Here is a 19,315-nt window from a genome sequence, read left to right on the forward strand (position 1 = left end):
CAAAATGTCATCATGCTTTATCTAGCATGTGATGTGTCAAACTAGGGGGTGATGCTGAATCCATTCCAACCATTAGTTTTGCAAAAAAACACTCATTGGGCTTTTTAGTGGGTTTTTTTGCAAAACTAATGCTTGGAATGGATTCAGCATCATGAAAACCCCCTAGTTTGACACATCACATGCTACATCACAATGGGGCTCTATGGGCTGGCTAGTGGCTACTAGACTAAAAGGTGTTCCGTGCTGTAAAAGTTGCAAAATGCAAATTCCATGGACTCAAATCGCGACACTTAATTTCACAGAAGAAAATACTGCAGTCACATAATGCAGCAGGTTATATTCAAAGATATGAAGCTGGCTCTCTAACCGGGTAGTGTACAGGTCACGGTTCCAAGTGTCTGTGTTTATGTTGCCTATTGTAGTCTTTTTTTTTAATATATATATTTTTTGTGTTTTTTGCCTTTATTGATAGGGTACAGTAATTAGACAGGAAAGGGGGAGAGAGATGGGGTGTGACACGCCGCAAAGGCTGTCGGGCTCAGGAGTCGAACCCACGGCACGCCGTCCGGCTGGCTTGGCAGCCAGGGTGCATGCCCTGACGGTTGAGCTAACTGTCTGGGCCACTTGTTGTAGTCTTGATTGTTAGTTATGAACAACAGCCCTCCACACCAATCGGTGGCTGAGCAGGGCTGCGTGGTGAAGTCCTCAGGGTTGACTTAACACCGAGATTGTTCAAACAACATAAACCATTTGGTTGCATTTGTACACTCTCTGAGTTGCGAATGGATAAATAAACACTTTACTGTGCGGTGTCATGACTGATGAGCAGTGGTGTAAAGTAACTAAGTAAAGTACATTTACTTACCGTAAGTACTGTACTTAAGTACAATTTTCAGTACTTTTACTTCTACAGTTCTACTCCACTACATCTCAGAGGCGGCAGATATTGTAATTTTACTTCACTACAATTATATGAAAACCAGAAAACTAGTAGATTTTGATTGTTACCCACACTAACACACTAACCAGTTCAGCCAGGACTTTTGAAAATGGCAGATCTACAAGCTCACAATGTGTCGCAATGCAATGCATTGTGGGCTTGTAGATCGGCTATTTTCAAAAGAATCTTTTTACCTTTTGAACTAGTGAAATGGGACGTTTGTCAGAATTAGTACTTTTACTTTTGGTACTTTAAGGACAATTTGATACCAATACTTTTGCCCTTTTACTCAAGTACATTTTGAATTCTGAACTTTTACTTATAGAGTAAAAGAGTATAATTTCTACATTGCAGTATTGATACTTTTACTTGAAATAAAATGTGAGTAGATTTTTCCACCAATTTTACTGCACGCGTGTCATGACTGATGAGTGACTGACTAGAGGAACTGAAGGTTCCTCGCTGGTCCCGATTTAGTCACTGGGTCACGGCACAGCGCACGCACACACACACACACACACACACACACACACACACACACACACACACACACACACACACACACACACACACACACACACACACACACACACACACACACACACACTCTCAGAGCTCAGGACAAACAGCTGTACTTAACTCCTGGCCCTCAACTCGTGTGGACTCTGCATGGATGGACTGCAGCCAGGTTTGATAGAGTTGAGTCACAGGTTCATATGGGGACAGCAGCAGCAGCAGCAGAAAAGGCGTGCACAAAAACAGACTCGCCTGCCAACACATATACAGTACACTTAACCCACAATCGCACACATATCCTCACACAACCCTACGGCCTATATACGTATACACAGCATGCATGCATAGAGAAACAAAGGTCATTTAAGGTCCCCCCCTTTTACTCCCCCTCCTCTCATGCATTGCGAGAGAGCAACAAACCACAAGTTTAGTGCCGGCCCAGTGCTGAGACACTGCAGTGTGGATGCTTATAAGACCATGGACTGCTACTGCTACCATAATATAATACACCACTACACTATATCTTATCCTAATATTCTTATACATTATATATTATCTGTACAACATTGTTATACCATATTATATTATCTTACACTATTACATTTATTATTATTGACATTGTTTGTATTTGCCTGTATCTCCTCCCTGTCTCTCCCCCGACCCTGGAGTTGGGTTCTGTTTGACATTTATTCCTAACTAAGGGAGAGTTTTTCGTTACCACTGTCGCACTATTGCTTGCTCAGGGTGGGATCTCTGTCGGTTTTCTGCTCTACATGTAAAGTGTCTTGAAACAACCTATTGTGATTTGACACTTTAATCAAATCAAATTGAATTGAAAATTACAACTGCTATTCACGATAGCAAAAAAAGAAAGGAATTGTGCATGAGATGCACAATACAAAGTTCTAACAGACTTAAGACGCACGTTGGGGAATGACTCATGAATTATAATGCACACATGTAACATCAAAATGGATCCAATCCACGCTCCCTCCTCCGTGCCTCTTAACGCGGCTGTAATTTGTATGAATGAACGTGGGTGACATTTCATCCTCGCCGGGCATTGACAAAAGCTTGCAAATCACATTGCCAATTGTGTTGTGCGAGTCATCTCAGCACCTGATAAGAGGGATGGGAGCATAAAAGATTTGTCTTTGTGCACGCAAGTACCTGTATGCGTGCGTGTGCGTGTGCGTGCGTGTGCCTGTGTGTCTGTGTTTGTTTGTGTGCGTGCGTGCGTGTGTGCGTGCGTTTTTTTGTCTGTGATGTGTGAATGGAACAGCTGAAGCGGTGAAGAGAGGACATGCTTGCCTGCAAACACATCTGAAGCGTGTAGCACACTCACAGCTCCCACGCAAAACCATCGAAATGTTTAAACTTTAAACCTGTTCAATGTAAATTCAAACCTTTTATGAACATTTGAATAAATCATAAATGTAGACTTTTGCTTTGTAACTCAGAGATCATACACATTTATGAGTGGATGAATGCATACTAATGAACCTTACGGGTCCATTTGGTTCCACTCAGTGCTTGGATGACAACCAAAGGTTTAACAAGATTTCACAAAACAAGGCAAAGTGCAGGGCAATCCATGGGGTGTTTAGGGTGACATCAACCCTCTTTTGGTCCACATATACCAAGTTTGGTCATCTTAGGCCTTGTGCCATGTGTATACATTCCCACTAGGCAGAGGAAAAACAGCCACTTGAAATGATTTTCAGATTCTGTCTAAGAATCATGTAAATCGGTACACAGTATCTCTATAGTCATGTGATCAAGACAGATCTGTCCGATATTTCATATTCCATCCTAATTGGCTAACATTGCCTCAAATCATGAACGCAGAGTCCGATTCCCGTTAAAGTGGGAATGTCCGTGCAATCCTAGTGACTAGGCCGAGGACAACATGCCACCCTTTTCACATTGGCCTATTATAGCGCCACCCGGAGGCCACAATAGCCTATACCTGACCTGGCGGAGACCTGTACTTTTCCTAGTTTCAGCTAAAACACTGTAGAATATGCACAGCGCCAAGTACTGCATTGTTCTAAGATCAATGCCCCCCCCCCCCCCCTGCAAATAAATAAAATAAAATCACACTACAGATGCCTCAAGTGGAAATATTCTGTAATGAAACATGAGCTATTTCAAGCATACTTCCAACATTTGTTGTTGGTACGAGGGCAGATGTTATGTTAAGGAAACATACCTACGGAAACTGTCCTTCACTTCACCGGTACAGTAAGTACCCTGCTACACGTTCCTGACATACTGTACCTCTTTGATGAGGACACTTTTTCCTGCTTTCCTGTCCTTTGATGTGACGTGGCTCCACAATGACAGAGAAGCCCCTGCAACACAAAAAGAGGAAATGACAGTTGCCGGGAAGCAGAAGGAAGTACACAAGACTGTCGGGTGTGGGGGAGGGGGGGGGGGGGGGGGTCACTGAGGACATGGATTTGGGGGCACTGGAATTTCGTTTTATAATATAATCCACACACTTCGCTACACTCCAGTCCCCACTATAGGAGACCACTTTTCAGGCTCCGATTTAGGACTGCGGGTTGTTAATAGCACATTGTTGATTCTACGACAGACTCCCTATCCCAGCAGGAGAGTCACCATGCAGCGTTGGCAATATGTCCATGCCCGCATGGCTCCACCGGTGCAGTCATTCTTCACAGCGGGATGTGAGTAAATGCACCCATCGTTTCCACTGACCAGAACTGAGGGCACTGACTGGTCTGCTGTGGCTCGCAAAACCCCCACCTCTAGGCTCTGTCTCTCTACTGCCTGTTACTCACTTTGACAGCAGAACATAAAAACATGATCACTTGACCACAATGCAGCCAAAGAATCTTTCTCTTAAGAGTAACCGGGCTGCATTGTTAATGTTAAGGCCTTTAGAAATTGTTAAAGATGGAGTGCCACGATTGTTTTCCACCCTAAACAAATTGTTAAAAAATCATATAAACGGGTATAAATCAAAGGTAACTAGAAAAAGAGATGTTTGGCAAAATGTTTAGGAGTAATATAAACATGTTTTTTTGTTTGTTTGTTTTTTGCAACAATGTTCTTCATTTTGTTGAGGAAATGCAGAGCCAGATCACTCAGAGCATCTCTGAGGATAGAATTCTGGATGAGCAGGACATGTGCAGCATTTTGAACGAAAAAGGCCACTCCTGAAAACTTTGGAAGGCAATGTTAGCCAATCAGTGTAGAAGTTGAGAAATCCAACAGACTCGTCTTGATCACATGACTACAGAGATCATGTGTACCGATTTGCGTGAGATTTGGATGATGTGTTTAGCAGAAATCGGCCTCATGGTGGCGCTATAACCGGCAGATGTGGAGGGATGCAGGGACAATGTTTTCCATGGCCTCTAGGGAGTGCGCATACATAAGTTGTATACAGATTGATGCAGTTATAGCTAAAAACAGGAATTGGCCTGTTATAGCGCCACCATGAGGCTGATTTGGAAAAGAATTAGTGGCATGTCGTCCTCGGCCTAGTAGAAATGTGCGTGTATAATTTCACGGAAATTGCACACTGTGTTTGTGATTTGTGGCATTTTGTTCGAAACGGACCAATCATGTGAGCTTTGGAAGCCAATATTAGCCAATCAGGATGGAAGATGGGAAATGGTGCAGATCCGTGTTGATCACATGACTATGGAGATAGTGTATACCGAATTGTGTGATGTATGGATAAAATGTGTACGAGTAATCTACAGAAATGTGTTTTGCCTAAATCGGCCTCATGGTGGCGCTATAACAGGCCGTTGAAGAATATTTGGAGCAGAGGTTCGTTGTTGGCATCCAGGGAGTGTGTGTGCAAAGTTTGGCATAGATCGGGCCAGCGGTGGCGGAGATTAGCTGGTAACGGACGGACGGAAGGAAGGAAGGAAGGACGGACGGACACACACACACACACACACACACACACACACACACACACACACACACACACACACACACACACACACACACACACACACACACACACACACACACACACACACACACACACACACACACACACACACAGACGGAGTGCAAAACATACTCTCTCCCCATGCCTTCGGCCTGGTGGAGACAAAAATATGTACAGTAGAGGGGACTTTACCTTTTTTTTCTTTTACAATGGCCAGTTTCAAATTGCAGCCACCCATAACAGTGCGTCTTAACATCGCAGGCGAACAGGCGATGGTCGAAAAGAAAAGATTAAAATAATGTATATTTTGGGCTACATCGTCCGGTGATAGCAGGCGATTAGGCGATAGCCAATGAAATTCATGTGTCGCATGTGTCGCACATCATCCACGCACGCACGCACGCACGCACGCACGCACGCACGCACGCACGCACGTGCCAGTATTGTTTGGGGAGCCCCATAGCGTGCAAATGTTTTGGGTTTTCCAGTTTTTTTTTATCATATTTTTGAATTTTAAAACAATCAACAGCCAATGAAGGTCCCCAGGAGCCCTTTTCAGGGCCACAAATTCAGTAGCGCACAGTCCAGTTTCCCTGAAGGGCCCCTGAGGGCCAAGGGCCAATTGCCTCTGCGCCGCGACCCCACGGGCACAAAATCGAAATGTTTTCAATTTTTTATTTGACTTTGCTTTATTGTGATTTTCAATTTGGGTGGGAGCTGTTTGTTTGTCTCACCCAAATCAAATGCATGTGATCAAGTTTGGAGGAGTTTGTTTCTTGTTGTGATTCACGGGCTCAGGTCAAGAATGTCTCGTCTGGCTTTTTTTTCTCTCCCCTCCCTCGCCCTCCAGGCAGCCACGGGCTCAGTGAGTCATCGATTGCGTTTCCTCACAAGTGCTGTTTACCATCACTGACTCACTGAAAGAAAGAAAGAAAGAAAGAAAGAAAGAAAGAAAGAAAGAAAGAAAGAAAGAAAGAAAGAAAGAAGATCAATGAGAATACTGAATTGCGTCACACACACTGCATGCATGTGACACTTTTCTGTTGTTTAAATTGTAGGTAGGATATTTCACTGCAAACAAAGTGTGATGAATTTAGGGAAGGAAAAAAAATAAAAACACTTCCTTATAGGTTGTTATTGGCTTAGATTTGGACCATGCTTGGATCTGCTCAGAGCTGTATTAACTCAATACATCCGTTTCAAGGCAAAATACAACATAAATAAGCCTAATCTAATTGTATGCATAATCTTTTCATCTGTTGAATTCAAATAAATTGCTGACAGTGCCGTTACTGGGCCTACACGCATGCATGCCACAAGTGAGACATCACCCAAATTCCCCAAAACGACACAAGGGGAAGACGAATGCCTCCACTATGATGACCAAAAAACAGTCCTAAAATGACTTTTCGCACAGCTGTTGGAAATGAAACCGACCCCGCGTGTCCACGTGTTTGCGCCATTTCCATATCATTTGAATATGCAAGCGGAGCGTCGCCCAATCGAAGGAGCTCGGCGCGGCGAGGCCGCGTCCATTGGCCGGGCGCCCCGCGCCGAAGAGCCAATCGGCGCGGCCGCGGTCATGGGGCCCCGCCCCCGTCCAGACACGTTGCCTTGGGAGCAGCAACACGGGGCCGCGGCGGAGGGTTGCCATGTCCGCTTATTATAAGCGACCTTGGGCTTGTTTTCTGGAATGTTGCTTGTAAATATTTGGGCTTGTGTTTAAAGTGTAGTTGATTATTTGGGCTTGTTTCTAAAGTGTAGTTGATTATTTTGGCTTGTTTCTAAAGTGTAGTTGCTAATTTGGGCTTGTTTCCTAGTCATTTAAACCAGTGATTCTCACACATTTCCATGTCAAGTACCCCCAGATTAATGTATTTGTCCAAGGACCCTAATAGGATCCAAGGATCTAAACACATTTTGTGCCACGCACCCCTATAAAATATTCCACATTTGTCACTCAGCCTGATGGCCTCAAAAGTCTAATATCTTCCACGGTCCATATAGGGATATTCCTTTGGTCTAATCACTCTAGTGGTTAAGATGTTGGACTTCTATGTCGGAGACCCGAGTTCGAAACCCAACCCTGTGTTATATATATATATATATATATATATATATATATATATATATATATATATATATATATATTGTGTGTGTGTGTGTGTGTGTGTGTGTGTGTGTGTGTGTGTGTGTGTGTGTGTGTGTGTGTGTGTGTGTGTGCGTACATATATATATATGCCTATATTTTTATTTTTATTTTTTTCAATAGCAGATCTACAAGCTCACAATGCGTCGATGACTCACATAGCCCCAAACCTTAATGGTGGCTTCTTTTGGGCTTCTTTTCATAGACCTGGACACCTGGTTGCTTGTTTCTGTCGCAAAACCTGGCAACACTGGAGGCGCTCCATCGCAGCCTCCACTGCGCTCCTCCATACTAGTCCATATGATACACGCGCGCGCGCGCGCACGCACAGACACACACACACACACGCACACACACACACACACACACACACACACACACACACACACACGTACATACACACATACACACACACACACACACACACACACACACACACACGCTACTACTACGCTTCCACTCCACACGCTCATCACGTATAGAGCTACTGTCCGCGCATCACATCATCCTAGCGCCGCTTCAGTTCACACTGCTGTCTGGATTATTATACCGCTGAACAAAGACACACCGCGGCGCACCACACACACGCACAAACACAGGCTACATACATACACACACACGTCTCTCTCACACACACACACACTCTCTGCTGCGATCCATCCCCGGCAAGGTAGGTCACTGATTCCCTCTCTCACCCTTTTTGAAATTACACATTTTTATTTATAGGCCACGGTCGTTCAAAACCCACCCTCGCCTCGACACCGATCCGATTGTATTTGATTATCACTGGGACCCTAATCTACACCGTTTAACTCTTAGTACTGTACTGTACTCTGTACTGTACTAGGTCCTTGCTTTTGGTTGGAGTTATACAGACTCATAATTAAGGGTCCGTTTATTTCCTAAATCCTAACTACCAGCCATTTAGCTTTGGGACCTTGAGGCTCCATGCAGTCCTGGGGCTGGTGTGTGTAAAAGTCAAAACATATACAGTGATGGTTTTCTCTATGGAAACTATAATGCAGGAATTTGGAGTTGTGGCATAAAGCCTATATATAGCCATATTGTGCGCATCCTCGTGTAAAGATATCTCTTGGAAGAGACTTTATTCAGAATAGTATAGCCTACTACTCGGCCTACACTGCTACATTTTCATTCTGTCTGATGGGGAAGATGGGTTTTTTTGTGCTCGGACTCGTGTGCTATGCTCCTCATGCTGCTCTCCAAATGGATATATTATATTCGTGGTTTATTTCGTTCTGCCTTTCTTCCATAATTATTCTTCTATATTCTTATTTCACTTTTAATGACATCTTCTTTCTTTGTTTGGAATCTGAATTGTGGGCGACGGTTGTAATGAAAAACGTGCCCCACCTACACACAGGTGATCTAAGACACGCATGTGTGTGTTATATTAATAAGCTAGCTCCGACAAGGTCTAGGCTCTAGAGAGAAGAAATACAATGTAAATGTGTAGCCTATATGTTATCAACGTCTTAATGGATTATAGCCTACCTCATCGTGACATGGTGGAACACGGGTCAGCAGCAATATGAATGTCGCCTACTTGAGTCGGATTGAATGTGTTTTGTGTTGGCCCAGTCCAGACGAGGTGAAATCCAATTATGGCTCCCTTTCACCAATGAACATTAATCTATTAAATAGCCTTGAAAGGCTTTATGCTGTATATCCTACTTTATATGGGCTGGAAGGATACAGGTTATTTGGGTTTCTTTTCTACTATATTTGTTTTAGGTCTGTGAGAGGAAGGTTGCAGAACAGTCTGTCTTACGTTTGCACGAGGGCGATCTTATAGTGTAGGACACATGAATTATTACTAAAAACCTGTTATATCTTACAAAAGATCAAAGGGATATTTTGAACAAACAGAATTAAGGATATAGCTCTGATAGTCAGTGCCCTCATGACTCCCAGTTTAGTAGCCTCAGACACCCGCCTTTTGCCTTTTGTTTCCAGTAAAGCTGCTGGTCTTGATAGCTGTTATAAACTGTATAACAACAAACACTCAGATATGTTTGTTTTTTGGTGACACACCAACCATTTTAATTTAATAAAACGAGTCAAATCTGAGTTTAAGGACCTCCTCTCTCTGCACCCTCCACTTCATCAATAGCATCAGCATGCTAGCACTAGAGACAAAGGACTAAAGAATAAATACATTTACAATCTAAATATCAAACAGTCTTTTCCTGAGTAATATCCTGAGTGTTAACATTCTCAGAGTTACTGTAAATCAACACTTAGGCCAGTGGTTTTCAACCTTTTTCATGTCAAGGTCCATTATTTATTCGCCATTTGATGACATTTAGCCTCTCAGACCCAAAACGTAGAATATTTTGTTATCGTTGGATAAGATTTTGTCCATGTTGGTACTATTAGGAGAGATAACAGGCAAACATTTGAAATAACAATTCTTCTACATTCTCTAATTGTGTAGACTTCTTATAAATTAAGTAGCCAAATGCAGATGTTTTACAATAATTTAACTCTTGAGAGCGTAAAATTAAACCATTTGGTTTCATTTTATGCTCTCAAGAGTTAAAGATCTATTAGGGTCCATTTGGTTGCCACATTTAGCTGGGGACCACCTGGAAACCCCTTCAAGTACCACTGGTGGTCCCCGGACCACTGGTTGAAAACCACTGCTTTATACAATGTACTGCCCTCGCATCTACGGTAGGCCTAGGAACTATAATTTTTTCATAGCCAGTTTAGCCACCTTTCTCATACAGTAATGTGGATGGATGACATGTCTGTTCTGAGTCAGAGGGGGTTATCTTTGGCAGACTCTGTGCCAGTCTGAATAAACAAAGCTTAACAGTGTTTATGAATGTGTGGAGAGAGGACGTGGTGGCCGGCGAGCCACCTGAGAGAGGGGCAGAGGGCCGTGGTGCCGAGATATCCAGCCTCGTGCTTTCGAAAAAGAAAAAAAAAAAGAAGAAGAAGAGAGAGAAAAACGCGTAAAGGCATGCATTTGTCCCACACATGGCAGGCTCTGTTTACAGGCAAAGTCCCGTGTAGAGATTTGTGGGCGAAGACTTTTAATTCCCACCCACCAAGCCAGGATCCACACTGAATTCCTTGAGGGAAAACGTTGCTGTGTGCGTGCACTGCATGCGTCGCCTGGGACGACACGGGACTTGCTGCTATGGGTGTGAATGGTGTTTTAGTGTTTGTTTTTGATGACTGAGTGCCCAGTCATCTGCCCAGTGTGTTTACTTGCTTAGGTGTTGTGGCTGGAAAAAAGGCACAGGTGATGCCAGCAGTTGCGTTTCACGGACACCAGCTGCTCAACATACACATACACGCACGCTGCAGTGCTGTGCTGTGACTGTCTCTCTGCTTTAACCCGTCCCATTTAGACCTGAGATCAGATTCTAACAAATGTCTTCTAAATCTCAGAGATTGTAGACAGTTTTCTGAAAAACCTGTGTTTCTATATCAGTGGTTTTAACCATGAAGTAACAATGACCTCCCTCTTTTTGACAGGTCAGTGATGGTCAGTGCTGGTTAGAACCTGCGGCTGAGGATGTCTGCCACAGATTCGGACAACTCCATCGATTGGCTGGCGAGCGACAACGAGGAGGACGACGAGAGCGAGCGCCGGGAGCCCGACTGCACCGGACGACCCGAGCTGACCGAGGAAGGGGCCTCATCATCTCCGCCCCCGGGTAGCACTCCCCCCTCATGCCCACCACTAGGCCCGCCCAGCGGTGGCTGGCTGCTCCGCAGACAGCTGGAGGACGATGGCGGCCGCGACTGTAGCGACGTGAGCAAGAAGGCCTCTAGTCGGGGGGCTCCTCTGCCCTCCCGCTACACAGGCACAACACAGGACGATGATGCCAGAGGACTGTGTAACACACAGCAAGGAGAGAGATCAAATGGAAGAAACACCACCCAGCATGCACTGAAGAGGTCTCGCAGCCCCGCCGCGGGGCAGCGCAACGACCGAATCCTGCTCATTTCCACGGAGTCTGAGAAAGACCACGTTTTTACTCATAAGGTGAGGAGGGGGACCCTGCTCTGTGACTCATGTTTATCTGCCAAGCCGTCGTGCCCTGTCACCCAGATTAGTTTCCCTGCAGGTCTGAGAGGACGGCTCATGCGATACTTTCCAGTAAAAGAGTCCCCCCTCCCCATCCATGCTCTAGTCTAAAATGAGTCATACTTTCTGAACATTCTAAAGAATTGGTGACTAGAGTGCATCGTGGTTACATGGTCGTGATAAAAGGAGTGTTAAGGGTGACCTAATTCATGTTGAGCAACATTTACACTTCCAATAGACAGTTTGTGACGGCTGACTTATTTTCTTTCTTTATAAAGAGTTTTAAAATGTCTTATTCTGACAGTGCTACATGTCTACAATAATGCTCTCTTTTGTGTTTTTCAGTGCATGGAGTTGCAATGCTACATTCACCCACTGTCATTGATTTTGAATGGGCTTCGTTCAGGAAGGTACAGAGAACGTAAGTGAACCATTATAGTCTCAGTTTTTTATGCACCTTGATTGTTATCTATCTTTCCGTCTCTGTCCCGCATTCTTTCTGCTTGTCCGCCTCTCTCGCTCTCTTTCCCTCTGTGTTGGTCTCCTCTCCTTTCTTCTGAGAATGATAGACAGTCTGCCTCTCTTTGATAGAAAATGTCTCCCTTGAGATTTGAGAGAAAGATGTCTGAGGTCTCTTTTGTTGGGTGTCGAGTATCATCTAACCACAAGAATTTTCCTTTTGTGTGAGACTTGTCTATATTTAAGAAAAGAGGCTTAAAGGTGTGCGACTGTGTGTAGTGTGTAGAGAATTATAACCACACTGTTTCAACATGCCCCCTCAGGCCTCAGATTGGTGCACTTATTATAAATCACAGAAAACCTATCCTTTTTTCATACCAATGGTGAGAAAACCACTTTGAAGTCACACTTCAGTTTCCCCCATAAATTAGACACTCTGTCTGGATATGTCTAGGCAGAGAGAGGTGCGAACATACATACCAGAGCCTCGCAGCTGCATGTATGCAGTGTAAGGCTGTAAGGCCTGTAAAGTCACTTTGCATGTTTTAGCTGGCTCCCTCACCATGGAGTCTCTCTATGCTCAAAGCAGCATGCATGCTCAAACATGCTCTGAAAAGTGGTTATTTTTGGGATCTCTGTCAAGCTCAAGGCCTTATGTGACCCCACACTTCCTGGCCAGAGAGCCAGAGCGTCTGCCCCCCACTCCACTCACACATGCATATGCCACACACAGGAACCCATCTGCTGTACAGACTCTGCCCTGCTGTCTAGATAATGCAGGCGGCTCATGGTCAAACTCTTCCCCCTCTTTCACAGGACTCAGCAGTTTCCAGGAGAGCGTAGCCATGGACAGGATTCAGCGGATCATGGGTGTCCTGCAAAAACCCTGTATGGGGTAAGTCTTGACATCACATAATGTCAGTGTACGAACATAAATCATTGTGGTTTGTTTATTAGCAGAGTTCAATCTAGCTGTATTTGTTTAGGCCAGTTATTTAAACACCTCCATGTAAGTTATGTGAAGTCCACAAGATGGTAACATATTTCGTCAGGTCACCTCCATGCTGGAGTGAGCGAGTGGCCGGGATGTTGGGTATTGGAATTTGGCTTTAACTGCTTCAATGTTCTGTACTTGATACATATATTTGGTACACATTATGGTGAGATGGACGTCTGTGTTTGGTCCCATACTGTATGCAACATGTTACACGATTCTCGCTGTTGCTGAGGAATATAGTTGCTGTTGTTTTGCGAATTTGCGCACGTGTCTGCCTGCTCCACCATGTTTGGTGCTGAAAAGTTGACATAATTATGTATCTTGCTCTTGTGCAAATAGATTGCATCTGCTGTTGATTCAAGATCTGTGAGTTTGTCAGAATCAGAGGAACGTCCAACTAGGTTTAGTCAGAAGCAGGTACACTTAGACCAGAACACATGACTCCACCATGTGGCTATGATGTGAAGTGCCACCTCCACCCAATAACCTAGGGTTTGTGCCAATGGACTATTATGCACACAGAATAACTCTTCCTACTTCCCTGCCGTTACCGATGATACCAATTAAGGCTGTGTTCCATTCAGTGTGCAGTGGTTCTCAAATGTTTTAATTCCAAGAACTATGCAGTGTACAAATAGAACCAACAATTGGAACCCACTCACTCACTTCCAGGGAGCCAACATGCACAATATCAGCACCCGGTACCTGGCTCTGTTTGACCAGAATGGAACAGAGCCTTCATTAGTATCAGCGGTAACACCTGTGAAGGAAGCAGGGAAGGGGCCCAAGTTCTTTCCAAAATGGCGTGTGTGCATAGAGCCCATTGATGATGACGTTGTGTATTGAACATTTCTTGTATTTGGAGAATGTGGAGCAGGCCTTTCAAGCCTTTGCCAACAGTACCCTCGGCAGGGAGGTAACATAATGCCTGGTTTATAACAGAGTTTATAAGACAGTTGCGTATCGTGTCTTGGACCTAAAACGCGGGTGCGAGACACGGGCGCGCAACCAGTAACAATAAGCATAGAGGAAACATGCACGCCCATACAGTAGGTGAGGTGTTGGCCATGAACTGGAGCAACAACAAGAGCTTCAAGGGAGATGCCACACTCAAAACATCAAATGGTGCATGTCGTTCTTTTCATATTATAGATATAAACTGTCCGATATTGATACTGGTAGAGGGGTACCACAGGGCCTTTGATAGGGGAGACAGTTATTGTGAGTGTGAAGTGAAGTGTGAGTATGACGGAGGCACAATGATGCCACATAAAGGCGCTGAATTTGGCTCAGGCTAATCATCGGAGTCCTACCTACCAGCTGTTCCCTCCATGAGACAAAGAGTGGGTGTGGCAGTCTGCTCCTGCAAACAGACAGACAGACAGTCGTAGCAGAATAGCTCCCCCCTTCCCCCCTTGTTCCCCGTGTTGCCAGTTTGGCAACCCCTGCAGTGACACAGTGGTGTATATGGGATCATCAAAGTGGCTTCTTTAGCAGTCGCCGTTGTGGATCATCTATCACAGGGATGGGCAACTTTGACGATAGAGAGGGCCACTATCTTTCCACACTCACTCCAGAGGGCCACATTGCATTATTACTGTCGTAGCAGAAATAGCTGATTTACAAGCGGTTAGCTTGCTATATTTGAATTGAAATGCTGAATTATATTTAGCCATTTTTGAATTGGAATCCTGAAAAGTAACCTTTTTATTTAATTTCAAATGCATTTAGTTATAGTTATGTTAACTTTATGAACCAAATACAAATACATTGGACATAAAAAACATTTTAATACTAGTCATTAAGCTACTAATTTAGACTGAAGTAATTTAGTTCAATTCAATAATATATCTGACATTCTGACATTAACCTGAGGGCCACATTAAGTGAAGGTGGGCGCCGCATGTGGCCCCCCGGGCCACCAGTTGCCCATGTATGATCTATCACATGAATTGAACATGCTCCGAGTGTGTTGAAGGGGGGGAAGGTTGCTGATCATATGACATGGGCTAATCCCCACCAGCCATCTGGTTTGTTGGACGGATGGGGGGTTAATGGGCACCAGTCTCTGCCCACCTCTAACGAAGCCTGCGTCACTGCTGCTGGTTTATTTTCGCTGTGATGCTGTTAGAGAGACCGCTGTGGGCTTAGGCGTTTATTTTTAGAGACGAAGGAGAACCGTTAGCACACCTTCTTGCCACGTGTGGGTTTGCGGAACATGTGTGAAATATACTTAACCGGCTGCTGCTTCTGATGCTCCCAAAATGCATATACTGTATGCAACGTTTCATTTCACTTACAGTAAGTCTTCCCCAGGTAAAATCTTTTGAAAAGAATGAAACGGTTTTAACATGATGAAGATTTGGGGCTCTATTTTTGTCCATGCTAAACCCTTTATCCCTGGTCTTTGCCTTTTTTTTTTTTTTTTTTACTATTTTGAAAAATATTTTTGAATAGTTAAAATAGCCAATCTATAAGCTCACAACATGTTGATGTAGATAGTAGCCAAAATGAGTTTTCTTCGACGGGTGGCTGGCATCTCCTTTAGAGATAGGGTGAGAAGTTCAGTCATGCGAGAGAGAGACTCAGAGTAGAGTCGCTGCTTCTTCACCTGGAAAGGAGCCAGCTTAGGTGGTTTGGGCATCTGGTTAGGATGCCTCTCGGTCGTCTCCCTAGGGAGGTCATCGAGGCACGTCCCACTGGGAGGGCAGACAGAGCGCAGTTGGAGGAAACACTTTGTCTTGAAACGTCTCAGGATCCCCCTGGAGGAAGTCACTAATGTTGCTCTGGAGAGGGAAGTCTGGAGCTCCCTGGTGGAGCTGTTGCCCCCACGACCCGACTACGGATAAGCGGTTGAAGATGGATGGAGATGGATGATAGTGTTTAGCAACTTTAGCTACAACTCCAGCACCTGCAAAAAAGAAAATATTTTTTTTGGCGATGTGGTTAATGACTACGCTTGCATGAAATATACTCCTGTGAGTGTTTTTAAGTGGAAAATACTGTTCTAAATTACTATTTCAATCTCATTCCAGGGAGAAATATGTCAATATCATTCTTAAAATGGAAGACATGTTGAAGAGCTGGTTCCCCAATGTCAAACCCAGAGACCAACACGCCAACACACCAACACAGACTGCAGAGGACTCTACTCCCTCCAAGAAACCGAAGGTAAAGACCAGGAGTTCTTGAGAAAGGCGGGAAAGTTGTCAATAACAGGTATAAGGTGTCAACCAGCGGACAAAATTAAGGAAGAACTGTCATTATTCTTTAATCACATGGCCACAGAGATCCAGGGCAGGGAGGAGAGGATTAAAAGTATATTTTAGTTGTACAAATTACATTAGTCTCAAGTTCACAGAGAACAATGACAGCGGAGAAGCGATAATTGGCGCCACAGGGTGGTAAGAAAGGTCAGGAGGATCTGGGGAGAATCAAGGACTATCCTCTTTATCTAGTGCTTGTGGGGATTTAGGATGTAATCCTGTGGCTAATTTTGGCTTGACTTTCCAAAGCCAACCATTTCATGTACCTTTCTTCCCCCCCCATAAACACCAAAATAGAAGTATATGCCCATTTATTGTATATCAGCAAATGAAACAAATGTGGTATGGACGTACACAGGCATCAAAGAGTAACTTGTAAATGCATGTTCTCTTCACACAGCTGTCTCCGGTGACCACAGCTCTGCCCAGTGCAGCAGCGAGCCCTGTCCAGGCTAGTATCCTTCCGGTGACCAAGGCCAAGACCCTGAGAGTCACTGACCTCACTCCCCCCGGAGCCTCCTCCGCCAGCAACCTGAAGTGGCTCCACACGTCGCCCATCTGCTCTCCCATGAGCGCAGAGCAGGTCCAGGCTGGCCCCAGGCATCACCTGCTGCCCCCCAGAGACAGAGCGCTAACGCAGGACAGCGCCGTGTCCTCCACCACGGACAGCAGCAGCCGCGCTAAGACAGACTCCATGGTGGTGCCCAGGGGGGGTCCCCCGCCGCTGGGCAAAATCAATGCCCCCTGTCTGGAGAGGCTGCTGAAGTCCACAGAGAGCATCATCACCCGCAAGGGCACGGCCGGGGACACGATGGACAATAATAGTTGGTCGTAATGATTGTGGAGGGCTCGGTCGGTGCCCGTCCCAGCCCCAAGCCTTGACCAGTCTGCCGGGGAGCCAGTCAGCTCACTTTAGTCCATTCCAGCCTTCGAGAGAGACAGGCGCTTTCGTACAAGGACAAAATGGATTCCGATTGAAAATGGAAGGAGGCGTCAGTGAACATGAACTCTTCTCGTGTAAGGAAGTGCCCTCTCTGACAAAGTTCCCTTTGATTGACTTATCCTTTTTTTCCTTCTTTAAATTGTTTTTGCACTCTTGATTAGTGTGTGTGTGCGTGCACGTGTGCGCGTGCGCGCGTGCGCGCGTGCGTGCGTGCATGTGTGCGTGTGTGTGTGTGCGTGTGCGTGTGTGTGTGTGTGTGCGCGCAAGTGTGTGTACATGTGTGAGAGGGAGGGGCAAAAAAAAAGTGTTGAGCTCCTCAGGGCCACGGCTTTGTTGGCGACTCCACAAGTGAACTCAGAGTTTTCCCTCTGGCTGGTCGACGTATTGACATAAATTGAAGTATCTGTGCAACAGCCATCTTGCCTGAAAGGGAAAAGGATTGCATGTGTCGTCGGGAGGGAACATTTCAGACATGTCAGTGATCTCCATTTAGTTGCGGTGAATATCTGGGTGGAGTGTGATATCCGGTTTTTTTCCTCCTCCACATGACTCCACTCTTTAAGTTTATTGATGTGACTGTTACTCATTTGTATACTTACATAAATCTGTTTTTTTTTCTCCCTTTGGTACAACTGTTCTACCTCAGGTGGGCACCACGTCGAGCTTAAGGCCTATTCTTACTACAGTTTAAGGTGACCACCTTTTTGGTAACCTCGTGTCACCAGGCTTTCCACCTCGGAGGAAAGCCTGGTCTGTGTTCCAAAATCGCTGTGTGATCCGGTCTGGAGCGGATGGTAAAATACGTCATGTTGTAGTCAATGATTTGTAGTCAATGATTTGTAGTCATCTGGCAGGAAACAACAAGGCGGAATCAGAAGTGTACCCAAAATAAGTCCCCACGATCGTAATTTCCAAAGTATTTTGGGTACTTCTGATTCCGGCTTGTGGTTTCCTGCCAGATGACTACAAATCATTGACTACAACACGACGAAAGTTACCATTTGCTCCCGACCGGATCATAAACCCGAAATGGATGCTGCCCAGGCCACCTTTTCGGTGGTCACCTCATCACCCAAAACTGGAGTATGAATAGGCCTTTAGAGGGCAGGGATCTTGAATGATAATAACACACATAAATCCCGGGAACTCCTCATGAGAAGTGCAGTGAGCCAAACGGCCTGTGATGGCGAGGTCGAGGCTACAAAGTTGTTCCACTTGTACAAACACGAGGACTCTCGCTCCACAGGGGGGATGCTCGCTCCACGGGGGGATGCTCGCTCCACGGGAGGGGATGCTCGCTCCACGGGAGGGGATGCTCGCTCCAAGGGGGTTGGGGGGGAGCTAGGCTCCCATAGCCTGACTGGTGCCATTGTCAAGAATGTGAACTGCACATATCTTTGGAGTCTACTAAGGCAAACAGTAGTGCCTATAAAGTCAAGCTGTGCCTGCACAGTCAAATCCGGAGTGTTTATTTAACCACTTAAGCCCTATATTCTTTTCCGTACTATGATGAATAGTGAAAATAGCACATCTACAAGCTTTTTGTAGATCTGGTATTTCTGTGCTATTTTTTGAAGAGTGAAACAAAAAGAAGAATAGAAACATTTTAACATTATTGAACGTTATTATTACATTACATTATTTTTTGAACATTTGCCCAATATAGGGGCACCAGGGTTAACCCATTCAGGACGGAGACCCCTTTTGGTGTGTTAAGCATTATGTTATACTTTAGCTATTGAAAAATAGCAGATGTACAAGCTCATAGCGCGGCACCGAGTGCCATGCTACGATTTTTTAAAGATCGTGAAAATGTGGTGCAAATCTTTATATATTTCAGAGCGAATGTTTTTAACTCAAATATTTGCTTCTGGGAGGGGGGGGGGGGGGGGTCCCTGGAACAACATATTTTCAGATGGGGGTCGTGGCCAATTACATCTAATTCCTGGGCTCCTCGACATGAAATGGACTGAGAACCACTGATATAGAAACATAGGGGTTTTTCAGAAAACCGGACGTCTTGTAAAACGAATTTACAAGAC

At 44.9% G+C, this 19,315-nt stretch overlaps 1 protein-coding gene across 1 annotated transcript; it reads left to right on the forward strand.

Moving 5' to 3' along the window:
* Nucleotides 1–8,007: 8,007 nt before the first annotated feature.
* On the forward strand, nucleotides 8,008–19,102 carry ciartb (circadian associated repressor of transcription b). The gene is made up of 6 exons (XM_079501409.1): nucleotides 8,008–8,212; nucleotides 11,053–11,566; nucleotides 11,954–12,029; nucleotides 12,884–12,962; nucleotides 16,100–16,235; nucleotides 16,731–19,102. The coding sequence occupies exons 2-6, from the start codon at nucleotides 11,093–11,095 to the stop codon at nucleotides 17,163–17,165; spliced, it is 1,200 nt and encodes a 399-aa protein (XP_079357535.1). The 5' UTR covers nucleotides 8,008–8,212; nucleotides 11,053–11,092; the 3' UTR covers nucleotides 17,166–19,102.
* Nucleotides 19,103–19,315: the final 213 nt, after the last annotated feature.

Source organism: Electrona antarctica, assembly GCF_951216825.1.
Source record: "Electrona antarctica genome assembly, chromosome: 5".
NCBI classification, from domain to species: Eukaryota; Metazoa; Chordata; class Actinopteri; order Myctophiformes; family Myctophidae; genus Electrona; species Electrona antarctica.

Coding starts and splice junctions, on each gene's coding strand:
- ciartb (XM_079501409.1), top strand. CDS start 11,093: ATGTCTGCCACAGATTCGGACAACTCCATCGATTGGCTGGCGAGCGAC. Junction 12,030..12,883: donor TTCAGGAAGGTACAGAGAAC/GTAAGTGAACCA, acceptor CCTCTTTCACAG/GACTCAGCAGTTTCCAGGAG. Junction 12,963..16,099: donor CTGCAAAAACCCTGTATGGG/GTAAGTCTTGAC, acceptor ATCTCATTCCAG/GGAGAAATATGTCAATATCA.